We start from the raw sequence: 14,445 nt of genomic DNA, 5'->3' as shown, positions 1-14,445 counted from the left end.
CCCCCCTGCCCTCAAGTCCACCCCCTCCAGCTCATGGCCCGTGTGACAGTGTCCATCTCCTTGACCAGCAGCCCCTGCAGGACCGGTGTCCACTCACCCCATCCTGCCCTGCACTCGACCCCCCACATGTCAGCAGAGCAGTCTTCCTCAGGTGCCCTCACCCCAACGCACCCCTGCTTGTGACCCCTCAGGGGCCGCTCACTGCCGTTTACAAAGACCAGACATCTCTGTTTACCACTTAGCGCCAACTTATTGAGCGCCTACTGAATGCATCAAGGACACACCAGTGAGGAGACAGACAGGATCCCGGTGTCCTGGGGGGAAGGGACCCTGAAGCAGCCAACAAAGAGGGATTTCAGGCGGCAGCTGACGAGGACAATAGAGGCATGTGATTCGAGCGTCGGGGGGAGTGGGGGGCAGGGTGTGAGCATCGGGGGAGTCAGGGGGCGGGGTGATCATGCCAGGGCCCGGGGGGGGGGGGGTGACACCCGAGCTGGGCCAGGGACAAGCAGAGGCAATTACTTGTGGCTGGGGAGCATGGAAGGCCCACTCCCGGCCCCCCTGGGCCCTCTGCCCACCACGCCCCTCCACAGCAATGCCACATCCTCACAGCCACGCTGGTTCAGGACTTGGTGCTTTTTAGCGGGGTTTTGGGTGTTGTGGGAGGCTCTCAGCCTGGGACATCCTGTGCTCCTGCCTGCAGGTTAACCGGTGCCTGCGGGTCCAACAGAATCGTGCTCTGAGCCACCCACTCTCTGATGCCCGTCCCCATCCCTGCCTCCCTCCTGCCCAGCCCCTCTCTCCCCGCTAGACCCTGCAGCTCTGTGGCTGGGTCACACGTCGCTCTCAGCATCTCAGAACGAGTCTTTCCATTCCTGTCCCCCAGAACCAGACGTTCCTGTACTTAGGGCTGAGCACGTCACACGCATCCAGGAGCTGCTGGGAAAACCAGTCCTATCTCCCTGCAGCTTCAACGTCTCCCTTCTCTCCACGTAACATAAACCCTTGCCTTCTAGCACAGCGGCCACAGATAAACTCAGGGTGGGGGCAGAATTTCGAAGAGTTTGTAGGGACGGCAGCGAGTGCTATGGTCAGGGTGGCATTCCGTGCCGGCTGAGGCCGGGCCAGGGTCTGGGGGCGTGGCGCGCTGGCTTGCATGGGGGTCGTACCGTGGGCCCGAGAGCGGTGTTCCCTGCTTTGGTGCAGCGATGGTGCCCAGGGTCCCCAGGACCGGGGACACAGAGCTGAGTCCCAGGGCTGCTGCAGCAGAAGCAGGCAGACTCAGCCCAGCCGAGGGGACGCTAACAGGACACACACCGAGGGGACTGCTTCACTAACAGGACACACACCGAGGGGACTGCTTCACTAATAGGACACACACCAGAAGCTTCAGCTGCAGTAGGTCTGTACCTTTGTACTCTGTGTGCAAGATGGGGCCGGACGCCTGGGCCTCAGGTTGGGAGGCCCCGTGGCTGGGGGCAGGGCTCTGGATCCTGCTGTCCGCTGCTCACTAACTGGGACGTGGGGACACCACTTTGCCTCTCTGGGCCGTTTCCTCCTCTGCAGGGCAGAGACAACAGTTCCTGGCCGGGATGTCGGTCAGGCGGAAAAGCAAATGTCTCAGTGCCCAGCACGGTTCAACCTGGGTCAGCCTGACTTTGGGGTCGGGCAGGATCCGGAGCCCCACACAGCAGTGGGTCACCTGCACCAAGTCATTAACATGTGCTCTGATCGCGGATCACGGTGCCGACCTGGTCATGATGGGAAGGCCGGGTCAGGACAGCATCTCTCAGAGAAGCAGCCCAGGTACCGTCGGGAACCCCCGGGAATGCCCATCTCTCAGCAGAGAGATGCTGAAGGCAGAAGCCGGGAAGACTTGGAGGGTCGACAGGTGCATCGTCTAATCCGCAGCAGCCTCGGGGCCACTGCCCACCCCCAGCAAAGCAGAATCTGCCACAGGCGGATGGGAGGGCGCTTAACCCGCCACCTCACTAGGGCTGGGCGGGATTCTGCAGTCCCTTACTACTACTTCTATCTATAGGAACATTAAAGGGTCATATTTCAAAACTGTATTCTTTGAAAGCTCTGTTGTCATTTTAATTGGGGAGGAAAGGTTCTTTGTTGTTAAGAGATTCTCGAGTCTGTGATTCCTAATGAAGCTGAGAGCTTCTCCCCTTCCCCCGTGTTTGTTCACAGCCTTACTCCCTTCCCCGCTCCAGGCTTGCTCACATTGGGGACCTGCTGGGGTCCGGCTGTGCGCCCTGACAAGCGGCCTCACTCCCGAGGAACGACGTTGTCTAATTCAAAGTGCTTTTCCTCCTCCCGCTCTTCTTGCTTTCCTTCTCCTCCTCCCGTTTCTGGAAATGCAGCTCATGAAAATAACCCGTAAAAAGGAAAACACAGTCGTGTGAAAATGAGCCTTGTCGTTTTACTTTAAAAGTAAAGATCTTGAGGGAAACTCCCAGTCTGTTGAGTGTGGGAGGGAACAGCAAAGCTGGCAGACGCGTCCGCTCCTTCGAGATGAGACACTACTAAAACCCAGCATCTGAATTCGGTGTCGCACCACGGAAACCCTCTGACAGGATGCTAACGTGGCAAAATCTCATATTCACTGAGGGGGCTTCCATAAAAAAGTATGCATCTTTACTTACTTTTTATAGTAAAATCTGGAAATGATTTTGAAATCATGTATAGAAAAATCACATCCCGTGGAGATAAAATAAAGACTTGAGGAAATCCAGGCAAAGGGCATAAAAGAGAAGGTCAAACGCAGACCCACACCCCAAATGATACAACAGCATTGCCACAGTAGCTGCACACTTGGCTCTGAGCATCCTGGTGGCCAAAGCAAAAAGGGAAACACGATTAACTCCAAAGTGTACATTCTCTCTTTTTTAAGGAGTCGCCACACCCAGCACAAAGCCCAACATGGGGCTTAAACTCACAACCCTGAGATCCAGACCTGAGCTGAGATCAAGAGTCGGATGCTTAACTGACTGAGCCCCCCAGGTACCCCTAAAGTGTGCTTTCTCCTTAAGATACTAAAAGGCAGCAGTCGTGGAAAGCACAGCATACTGGGATCCCGAAACCCCAGAGAACAGTATTCCCAAGACCCTGAGGAAGAGACATAGCACATCTCAGGCAGCAGGGACACTTGGTGAGGAAGGGCCCTGTTAGAACGGAGACCCCTACTTGGGAGATCCGGAGCGGGGTCTAGGAATCTGTCTCCACCAAGCTCCCCAGCGACCCAGATACGCAGTCAGTGGTGGGCACTGGCGTGACCAGACGACCAGTTACCCGCCTGCACTTCCTGCCGTGGACCCGCCGGCACGTGACGGCACTGGTCTGAGCCAGCGCTCATCTGAGCGCCAGACGGCGGACAGCGGCTTCCCCAGAGAGGCCCTGTGAGGCTTCGAGGGGAGACTACCAAGCAGCACTCCAGGAAGCGGTCGGAAGACTCCACATACATGCCCCAGCGGCCGTCATGAGACGGTCCTGCAGGAGGCCCCGGGGGCCTGAGCCGAGTGGCTGGGGAGGAGCTGGGTTCCCACCCTGCAGGGCAGCAGGGGGAGTGGTGGAGCAACTTTCTTCAACTGGAAAAGATTTACCGACGCCTCTGCTCTGAGGACAGCCCCCCACGCCCCGCAACGACGCTTCACCCCCGTCCAAAGGAAGCGCTTCTTTTCCCGCAATTAAAAGTCTTTTTTTTTTTTTCTGGTTAGCACACAGAAAGAAAGGTTTCTCTATTTTTGAAATTTTGTGCCCACAGAACGGGGACCCTGCAAAGGACCATCACCGCTCTTGAGGCTTCAGTGGAAGGTCCCAAAGCTGGTGCTCAAGGCCAGACAAGCCCGGGATGAAGCCCGCGCCAGTCTCCATCCCCATCCTTCAAGGCGTCCGGCCTCTTCTCTCCAGTTCTGCAGATTTCAAGGCGGCCACGGCAGGTGTGGGTCGCTGCACACAACAGTAGGTTTTTTTTGTTTTTTTTGTTTTTGTTTTTTCCTGGGAGCCTGGGTTTCCATGGAGGCTGAGTGGTGGCAGACGTTCTGGATGCAGCTTTGTACAAAATGTACAAAGGCACAAGCTCAAGGATCGTTTAACTCCCGTGTTCACACGCTCAGTACCAACTCCCGAAGGACACGACCAGGCCTTCATCAGCTTCTCAGGACGTGGCCCCGGAGTGCAGAGGCCCCACGGGACAGCTAACAGAAAGTTCGTGTGTCCCTCGGGCTCCCCGTCTCCAGGCGGATCATACAGCAGCCGCAGATAAGAACACACGAGAATGATGCTGGTGCTGCCCTGTGGCCCGCAGGCTGCTCTGGCTTCCAGGAGAGCGCGGGGCGGGGGAGGGGGTGCTCACTCCATCCTCCTGTGCAGGTGACCATGAAACGAGGGGGCCCCCAGCCAGGCACCTGCCAGCAGCAGCTCCGTTCCCCCCGAGTGCCTCCTGCCAGGAACACACTTTATGCTCTTACAAGGACCGACCGTGGGGAAGGTGCTGTCCCGTCTCCACCTTACAACCAGGAGGGAGGTTCAGAGCCGACAGCGTTTGCCTGAATTCCCATCGCCGTGACCGTGAGGCTGGGCTCAAGGGGCCTGTTCTGGGCATCACGAACCCCCCCGCCCCGCTCCACAGCGGGGGACACACTCTGCATCATCTCTGCCCCCCATCCAGACAGGGATGGGAAGGACTCTGTGCCCAGGGGCCACCTGTGTTGGCTGGGGGCCCAGACGCACCCCGATGGAAGCCAGAGGACTATGAGAATTGCAAAGCCCTGAGATGAACGAGCCCGAGCTGTCCCGGAACACTTCCCCGGGGTGCTGGGCATGGGCTCCAGGGGACACACCTGGAACCTGGGGCCCTTGTGCGAGTCACTGAACCCCTCTTCCAGGCTTAATGTTCTCATCTGTAAAATGAAGATAAGACCCCTGTTTCACCCGGCTCCTGCAAGGATGGAATTAAATGAGGGAAAGCAGGCAGGACTTAATGGCCTGGGGTCCACCCGGAGAAACGCACACACCCAGGCATCCTTCCCCCTTGAAAGCCACGCCCCTGACACAGTGGGCGGGTCCCTGACTTTGGGCATGATTTCCAGAACACCCCTGCCATGTGGTGCGTGGGGCTGTGGGTCCCTAACACGCTGCCTGCCCTCACACACACATGTGCACATGGTCCCGAGGGGCGCCACACTCCCGCATCGGGGGAGGCCTCCGACGTCCCTGAGTCCCCAGACCCTGCGCGCGGAGCCAGGGACGGTGCCCGCCTCACCCCCGACAGCCCTGGGAGCGCTCCAGAGATAAAATCTTCAAGGTCTGGAAATTAAAGAAAATAAAACAAAATGGAAACTCCCAATACATTGGAGGGGACGGGCAGATGGCGTGTTGCCATGGCAACCAGGGCCGAATTATTCAGCACGCACTCCTGAAGACCGGGAAGGAGGCAAAACAAGACAAAGGGATCCAATTAACTGTTTTTGCCGGGAAGGAAGCGGCAGACCCTCTGGGGACCTGACCTTCTTCAGCTGCCCCTCTGAGGAGCCCCAGAACTGGACCCGCTTTTTCCGTTTTCACACACCTAGCAAAGGATGCCCAAGGGGCTGCTGGGTTCTCGTCCAAGGTCGAACATCAGTTACAGCCTCAGCAAGTAATGGGGGAGGTCCAGTCCAGGGCTGTGCTCGGGGTACCTCTGCAGGCCCTCGGGTGTGGCTCCTGGCCCCACCCCCTCCCGCTTCCTCTCTGTACATGGTGGGGATCCCCTCTCTGTCCCATGGTGGGGACTTCTCTCACACCAGGGGTCCTCATGATAACTTTGTCCTGGGTTTGACCACATATACATCACTGTTTACTATTTTCCTTTGTTTTTAAATAAAGATTTTTATTTATTTGAGAGAGAGAACAAGCACAAGCAGCCAGGAGGGGTCGAGGGAGAGGGAGAAGCAGACTCCCTGCTGAGCAGGCAGCTGGACATGGGGCTGGATCCCAGGACCCTAAGATCATGACCTAAGCCAAAGGCAGACGCGTAGCCTACTGAGCCCCCCAGGCACCCCACTACTTTTCTCTTTAAATCAATTCACTTAATACTCTATTTTGAAAGAGAAACTTGGTTTGTGTATCAAATAGAAAACCATTATGAGATGGCAGAGCTAGAAGTCAGCTCAAAATACTTCAGTGAGGGAATAAACGTTTTACCTCTGGATAGGGAAGGATTTTTTAAACATGACACAACTGCATGAACCCACAACGTACCTTAGAGGTCAGCAAACTAGTCCTGTGTCCTGCGTTTGTAAATAAAGTTTTATTGGCATGCGATAGGCCCACACACGCCACACAAGGGGGCATTAGTACTGCGAGGGTAGGGTTGTGCTGCTGCAACACTGTCGGGTCCATGAAGCCTGGAAGAGTTCCTCTCTGGCCCTCTGCAAAGAGACCTGTGGATGCCCGGAGGATACGACTGGAAACCCGACAACCTTCCTGCACCCAGGAAAGTGGAAACAAAACGAAACATGAGCCCCCAGACTGAGAGGAATGGAAGCCGCAATTTCCCAAGTGAACTCCTAAAATTATTAAGATGGAAAAGGCAGCAGGTTAAGTACATGAAAAGAAACCAAACAGCTGATTAACACTGAGAAAGCATTCCTTCTCACTAGAAATAAGACAAAACCAAGCCTGCGAGCACACATCCCAACAAGACCAGCGGCAACGCTCGCCAAGCTGGACCAAACAGCATATGATCTTGGCCATGGTGACAGGCTCAAGGACGAGCACGTGATCCGGACTTGTCCAGTTTAGTCCCTTCTATCCTCTGGGTCAAAGGGATTGGTTTCGGAATGGAGCCTGGAGCTTCGGGGATTAGGGGATTTGGCGTCAAGTAAAAGAGCCAGAGAATGAAGCCTCACAGAGCACAACAGAGTCAAGAAACAGAAACAGACCAACTCCTGTCAATGCCATCCAAGCACCTGGATCCAGCCATGCCTACAGCACACGCAGGTGCTGTAAGCCCCACAGGGCAGAGAGTGCCTCTGTGTTGTTCGCTATGACACCCTAGGCATCCTGCCCAGTGTCTGGCACGTCGTATTATTCAGCAAGTAGCTACTGAGCGTGTGACTGTAAATAGGGCTTGTGCCCCGGTGGAAAGAAAGGAGCAGTTTGCGAGGAAACGGAGGCAGAGAGAGGCTCAAGACCACTGTTCCACCATGACCCCAGCGTGAGGGCAGGAGGCCCCATTCAGGGCACACCCGCTCTCCCTGGCTTCTCATGTGAGCCTCACAGCCCCCGGTGAGGAGACAGGGAATGTCCTCTATCGCGAGAACAGCAGGAAAGGAGAACACGGGGCTCCTGCTCCAGCAGCAACACCGACAGGAGAACGAAGGCCGGTCCCTCGGGCATCTGCACACCTGGAGGCTCTCGTCACAGGCCCCTGAACACGCTGCAGTTTGGAAAGCACAGACTGTCCCGCTCTTCACGTGACGTGCTGGAACCAGACCCCCGAGGGGGAGGCCCAGGGTAGCTGGTCCAGCTCACCACTGGGATACTGTCTCCTCCTGCTCCCTGGGACCAGCTTTGGGGTTTAAAGAGGGCACGGGTGGGCTGGAGGGGATCCGGGACACGGTCCCTTCCAGCCGGCCCAGCCAACGCTCACAGGTGCAGGAGGGAGGCCGGGGACACGGCAACACGTGAGCAGCTGAGCACCAGCACCGGTGCCTGAAGCCCGTCTGTATCTCCTCCCCGACACCCACTCGCACATCCTGGGGCTGTGATCTGGCCCCACGCTTTGGGAGGACGGCAGGAAGTGGAGGCCCAACCTGCTGACAAAGCCAGACTCCCTGCAAAAGCGCCCTGCTTCCAGCTCAGCTCTGGGCCGGCTTCGCGGCCGGGGATGCTGGTGAGTGCCGGGAGGCCCGGCGAGCTCTGGGTTCTGGACCCAAGAGCCCAGTCCCTGGAAAGCAACCTAGAGAGTCAGCCGGCCCCTGACACGGCCCCACTGTCACAATCCCACCCTGTCCGCCTTACGAAGCATCCTTTTCTTGAGCTACGTAACCGGGTCCCAAAGACCCCAGCCACCAAGACCCACAGCTCCGCGCCGGCTGGCCCATAACACGCTGCCTCTCCCACGGGCCAACCCTGGGACCTCCGAGGGGAGCGCTGGGAGCGAGGGACCTCACTCGGGTCCGGGGCATAGCCAGGCAGCCGGGGAGCTCATCTCGGCACACACCGTGCCCGCCAATACATTTCCAGCTTTTCTTGAAAAACTTAGAAGATGTGGCTGTGCTAAATGTGATTCTGGCAGGAAAATGACCGGGTGGGACTCTCCTCTGGGCCCTGGATGCCAGCAAGGCACAGCCCCCCGACTCTGTCACTGTCTCTCCCCAGTGCAACTGCCTTTTCACTCCTGTAGGTGCCTGGCCTGGCCACTAGAGACCAGAGCTTCTCCCTTAGGGGCAGAGGATGTGCTCCCTGTGGCCTGGGGACATTTGAAAACACGTGGGGACAGTTCTGATGGTCACAGGAGGGTGTCACGTGTAGAGACCCAGCTTGCCACTCAGCACCCAACGGCACACGGGACAGCTCCCCAGGACAACTCACTGACCCATGCCAAGTGCAGATAGTGGCGAGGAGAGAAGCCACCATCAGAGCCCCGTGTGGGCACCCTGAGACAGTGCAGCCCCAGGAGGGCAGGGCCGGGCCTCCGAGCGTCGCGGGCTGCCCAGTGGGACGCAGCCTCTGCCCGAGGCGACGTGCCCTACTCACTTGGAGAGTTTCATCTCGATCTGCTGCCGGATTTCCTGCCGCTCTTCATCAGTCCTCCTGGGGAAAATGTTCCTGTCTTCCAGTTCCTGCTGGCTGGGCCGGTTCCGCAGCTTTACTGCCAAGAGCTCCTTCTTGCATTTCCTTGGCAGTGTTCCTGAGCACCACCAGAGACGGGGAGAGAAGGGACGAGAAGACCATGTTAGTCAAGCGCTGGCTGGTTGAGCTAGCCACCCACCCTGCTGGGAGAAGGCATCGGCATCCGTACAACTGGGGCACATCTGTCAGCGTGGGGTGCCTTCCAGCGGGACTGTGGGCAAGTCGAGGACACGGTGATGTCACCACCATGGGCCACGTGTTCCACGGGTGGGCAAGCAGTCACACATCCCAGGCCTCCAGGGACGGTCCTGGTCTACACCTGGTACCCTGAGTGATTATTAATGGCTCCCAGCTTTCTTCTGAGTGTGGACCGTGACTTACAGTTACTTTTCACGTGGCACCCCGCCCCCGTCCTCTCCCCCTCTCCCACATGGTCCACACTCCCTGCTGACCACTGCCCTCTGGCCACGCGGGTCTTCAGTCTCTAGAACGTCCCACCTCTGGGCCTCTGCAGCAGGTCTGCCCTCCACCTGTGCCCTGTTCTCCTCGACCATTTGTGGCCAGCCCTGTCCCCACAGCCAGCCTTGAACCTTCCTGCAGAGGCCCGACGAGGCTCCAACCACCAGCCCACCATAGCATTAATGCCCCAGAATCCAATCTCTTCCCTGTCAGCTACTTTATTCTGTCTCCCGCATGAGACTAAGTTCAAGGGTGGTCTTCCCTCCCCGGGCCCTAGATCCGTGCTGATGCAGCAAATTCCCAATGAAGACTGTGGAGTGAGGGCGTGGGGGGCTGACACAGGGTCTCCAGGCTGAGGCTGACCTTTATTTCCACAGATGTCTAGGATCAGCTGAGTGAAATCGGGGAGCAAAGTAAGATCTCAGAGGACAGAGTGTCTAAATTAAGAGAGGTGGGGTCTGGGGGCATTCACGGATGGGAAGGACCGCTCATTAGTGGGCTAGGAGATGGACGTGTTCCGACTCGTTGAGAACCCCCACCTGCCCTGGTGAGTAACTGGGAAGTACAAGGTGACTGGTTTTGCATCTCTACTGGGACACGGGTTTCAGTCCTGGGGCTCAAACCATCATCCAACGTCACACTCCCACGGGTGGAGGCAAATGTTATCCGCCCCGCAAAAAAGGCTCCCAAAGACAGCCAGCGTCCAGTGTCCAAGATGGGAACGGAAAGCAAGAAATGAGTCTAATAACGTGACCATTTAATGGAAGTTTGGGATAAAGTAAGACACAAAAATTGGGGCTCCGCTGAGGTTTGAATTTCTAATGTAAGCTTGTTTGCCATGTGTTTCATAGAGACAGAGAAAACTAATGACTGCACAAGCCATTTCAGCAAGGGCTCTGGCCTGAATTTGTTTGAGTAGCTTTATAGGATCTCAGAGAGCCTGAAGGAGGCACACGGCTTCTGTTAGCCTTTACTATGTGTTCTGGGGGAAATCGAGCGCCGTGGTGGCCTTCATGAGTTAAGGGAGTCTCGAAGGTCTTGGGGACGATCCTTGAGAATGTCAAGGGTCTGGTACATGGCGAGAAGGGGCTGCGGTTTTCGGAGATCCAGGACGCGCTCAACCATGAAACGGCCCTGGGTGCAGTTTAATCCTTTCAGCGCTTGATAGCAAAAGTCTTTTAAGCACATTGCAAATGTCTTGGGTTTCTTATTATAAACTTTAATCATATTTGTTCTTCACTGAAAAAAAGATCCCCTCATCAGAGACTTACAGATGCAAATGAGAATTCGTTCTGTGCCGGAGCGAGCAATTCCCCCAGCCTCCCAGGCACAGCCCGTGCGCACAGCAGGGTCACCCCAAAAATTGATGGCTCACTTGAGGTCTTCTCCAGAGTGTCAGCAGGTTACTAGGTTTTGTTTCTTAAAAGTCAAAAAAGGAAATTTCCAGATAAACATGAAACTTTTCATAAATTTGACCGGCACGTGCACCTGACAGCCAGCCCCACTGTGACCGAGCACGCGTCCCAGGGCGCACACGCCAACCCGGGTGGGTGGGGAGGCTGGAAAGCAGCGGCCGCGAGACCCTTCTGTGCAGCTTCCCTCCCCAGGTGCCCCCGGACACACCCGTGCTCTGACCCAGAAGTCCCACCCCTGGAGTCTGCTCCCCAAAGCACGTGGGACGAGCACAGAAGAACACATGGAAATGTCTTCATGGGGCACCACTGATGAAAGTAAGAAATTCCACACAACGGACAAATCCAACACACCCCGTCAGATCACAGTGCCTCGTAGCACTGGGCCGTGGGAACCGTGGCGAACGGCGGCGTGTGGCTTACTGCGTGCTAGAAAGACGCTCGCAGGATGCTTATAGTGTTTTGTGACAGCAGCTTGTCCTAGAGTATGTACGCCGTCTGAGGAAACGTATTTGCGTATGCGTAAGTGTCTGCTTTTGCAAGTATGTATGACACTGTTCATTGGCAGAGAAACATTAGGAACTGACCATCTTACGTACTCATTTTGCTCTTCTGTGCTGTGTTTTTATCGCAAACATAGTTCCCTTCTGTGAAAATAGAAAACTATTTAAAAAGAAAGAACAACGTTGAACGACATCAACGAAGATGGTCGAAAATTCTAAGTAAAAAGCAACAAGACAACTGGCAAAAATGTTCAGCATCCACTTTTTTGAAACTCTGCAAATGGAAACAGGGCACATCCATCCAAGGACACAAGGCTGAGCCTCTGGAAGGAAGTTTTTCTCTGTCCAGCACCAGACTCCCTGCCCTCTAGGCCTGCGGTAGACGTGAACTCCGTGAGTCTGTATTCCCGATGCACACCAGCCGTCAGCCGCCGGGCAGACCCTGGGGGGCGCAGGCAGGCCTGGTTCCCTGGGACCTGCCATCGTCCCACCTGTCTGCGGGCTCCCCAGGCGTCCCCATGTGCAAGGCCCACAGCGCTGGAACTGACCAGAGCTCACCCAGCCCACAGTGCCCTTCCCTGGTGCCTTTGTTGACAACTGTGTTGTCTTTCCAAGGCCAAGACTCTCCTGGGCCTTCAGACCAGTCCTGCTCAAGATGATGGAGTTCTGTATTGGCAAAGCCAATTAAAAAAAAAATCAATGTATAGGCCCCAAAATTAAGTAAATTAAAACCTCGAGCCTGATATTACCGCATCCAGTTCAACTCCAGCAAACGCTGGGGGTGCCTTTCCGACACGGCACTGATGGGCAGGGCACGGTGGGTAGGATGGGGTGATGCTGCCGCCTCCCCCAGGTACGGGAGCGGCCCGAGGGCCACAGAGTAGCGGAACCTGGGCTCCAGCTCAGCCAGCGGGGGCAGCCTTGCACGCGCCCCGCTCACGGGCGCTCACGGACGCTCTCTGATGCCCCAGCACGTGGGGAGTCCCTGTCCCTGTCCCTGTCCCGGCAGCTCCCATCACCAGCGCAGCAGAGCAAGGGACACTGCTGGAGAACTTCAGGTCATCAGCCCCTCCCTTCTTTTGTGAAAGGCTCCCTACCTCCTCCCCACAGACCTCCACGCCAGTCTGCTGTCCTCGTCTTGATGGCCACACCTCAGTCTCCTTCCCTGGTTCCTTGTCATCTCCCCACCTCTGTGCCCCGGGACTCAATCTTCAAACCCCTCTGTCCACACCTGCTTCCCACATGACCACCTCTGTCCCCTGAGACCCTCCAGACCCCTGCTAATGGCTCGGGATTTCCCCAGGCAGCCCGAGCTTTTCTCCTGCACCGCAGACTTGTTTACCCACTTCCTTCAGGATGTCCCCCTCCCCACCCAGGTCCCTACCGGTCCCTACCCGGCCTCTCAAACGTAGCCTGTCCACGCGGAGCACCTGCTCTCCCGCTGAAGTGCAGACAGGCTGAGCGACACTCAAACGGATCTGCTCGGGGCAGCCAGGCTCCTGCTACGCTGTGTCCCCCACGCCCCCCGCCAAGGTGAGGGCCTCACTGCCGAGCCTGGTCCCGTGAGGGCGGGGAAGGCACCAACAAGCACCTGTCGCAGCCGGGAACACGGGACGCGTGCCTTCCCCGGGTGCAGGCTCACGGCACCTCCGAACCACCCGTCTGACCGGCTCTTTCCCTCACTGCGGTCACTGCATGAGCTGGAGACGTTCTCGCTCACAGAGAAGAACACACCTGCCGGGCTCATCCGCGCAGAGAGCTGCTCCTTGTTCAGCGTTTCCCGCACAACCTCAGCGCCTGCTGACTTACACATTACATGGCGCCAGGCAGAATAAGCCTCGGGGGAAAGGGGGCATGAGGGAGACATCAGGAAAGGCTTCCTGGAGGAGGTGGCATCTGAGCGGAGACCTGAAAACTGCCCCCCACCACACCCCGGGACCTGTGGTCCCAGAAGCTAGCTTTACTCCGTAGAAGGAATGTGCGGGGGGATGTGCCCCTGCCCCCGAAGTAATGATGTGCACTTCAGGTCTGGCCACGATGGATGACGGAGACGGGTTCTCCCGCACAAAACGAACACAAAGTCAAGCGACAGGAAACAACGGTGAAGATGCTAGAAAGACAGTGATCCTGGCAGGGCAGGAACCAGGTGGAGCGAGCCCAACGAAACCTCGCTCCCGGCCCCCGAGGCTCTGGGCTGAGGCCCCGGGGGGAGCCTGGAACATGGCCTGAGCTGAGAAGGTGAAAGGGGGACCATGGCCCCCCGAGTCTACAGGGTGGCCCTGGGGGGCAGGGGGTCGTGCAGAGGCGGAACCGAAGGCCTGGACAGTACCCGAGGCTGGGTTTAAACCCAGGAAGAATCCCACTCAGCGCAAACTGTCTGAGCGCCTCCTCAAGGGCGGGACACGGGGAGCGAAGGACCAGGCCCGCTGCCGCCCACAGAACGCGCCTCGCCAGTGCCAAGACCTCAGTAGCCCAGAAGCGCGGGGGACAATGCGGCGCCATCAGGCCAATCCCGGGAAGGCAGAAAGGGCACAGGAAGGCAGACGCGGTCGGTTCCTTGCGGAGAACCCCGTCGGGGACAAAGGACAACTTCGTCAGGAGATGGCACGAGGCCGAGTCTCTGTGAACGTGGCGAGAGGCTCAAACACACAAAGCTGACCCGACAGAGGAGAAAGGGCAAGTGTGAAGGCAGAAGTGAAGGTTTCAGCAGCCCCGTGAGCAGCCGGAAGAACAAGTGAGCACGGGCGTGTGCAAGGACAGGGCCGACACAGACCCCACCTGACGGCAGCGGCATTGGGGTCTAGACCGTGTGTACAAAACCCCGCAGGGAGGTCGCCGGTCTTCTCCAGGGCGTGCAGCTGCTGCCAGGACGCGGCGTGCCGGCTTCTGGTCCCGTCTGCATCCAGTGGAAAGCCATCCGGTCCTATAAAACACGATCTGCGATCGCCGGGAGATGAAAGTGGGCACCGGGGACAGAAAGATCCCCAGAGAAGTAGCCAAATCTTTGGAAACTACATTAAAAAAAAACTTTGCAATAACCCACAGTTCCAAGAAGAAATCACAAGGGAAATTAGAAAATATCTTGAAGTAAATAAAAACGCAACATACCCAAATGGTGTTGGGGGAGACTTCACAGCACTAAATGCTTACCTTAGCCAAGAAGAAAGCCTTCAAGCCAATGACCTGAGCTTCCATCGTAGGCGACCAGAGAAAAAAAGAGCAGATTA

General features: G+C 57.0%; 1 protein-coding gene across 6 annotated transcripts in view; it reads right to left on the bottom strand.

Annotated features, from left to right (window-relative positions):
* Positions 1–14,445, bottom strand: part of PHACTR3 (phosphatase and actin regulator 3) — a 225,140-nt gene that overhangs the window by 24,279 nt on the left and 186,416 nt on the right. For all 6 annotated transcript variants that reach the window (XM_047747010.1, XM_047747009.1, XM_047747012.1 and 3 more), the window contains exon 8: positions 8,749–8,902. In XM_047747010.1, coding sequence (XP_047602966.1) covers positions 8,749–8,902 — 154 coding nt within the window. The remainder of the gene's footprint in view (positions 1–8,748; positions 8,903–14,445) is intronic.

The sequence above is a fragment of the Lutra lutra genome, chromosome 9 (genome assembly GCF_902655055.1).
Source record: "Lutra lutra chromosome 9, mLutLut1.2, whole genome shotgun sequence".
Lineage (NCBI taxonomy): Eukaryota > Metazoa > Chordata > Mammalia > Carnivora > Mustelidae > Lutra > Lutra lutra.
Note: the sequence above shows the minus strand (reverse complement) of the source record. Positions and strands in the feature narration are given on the sequence as shown.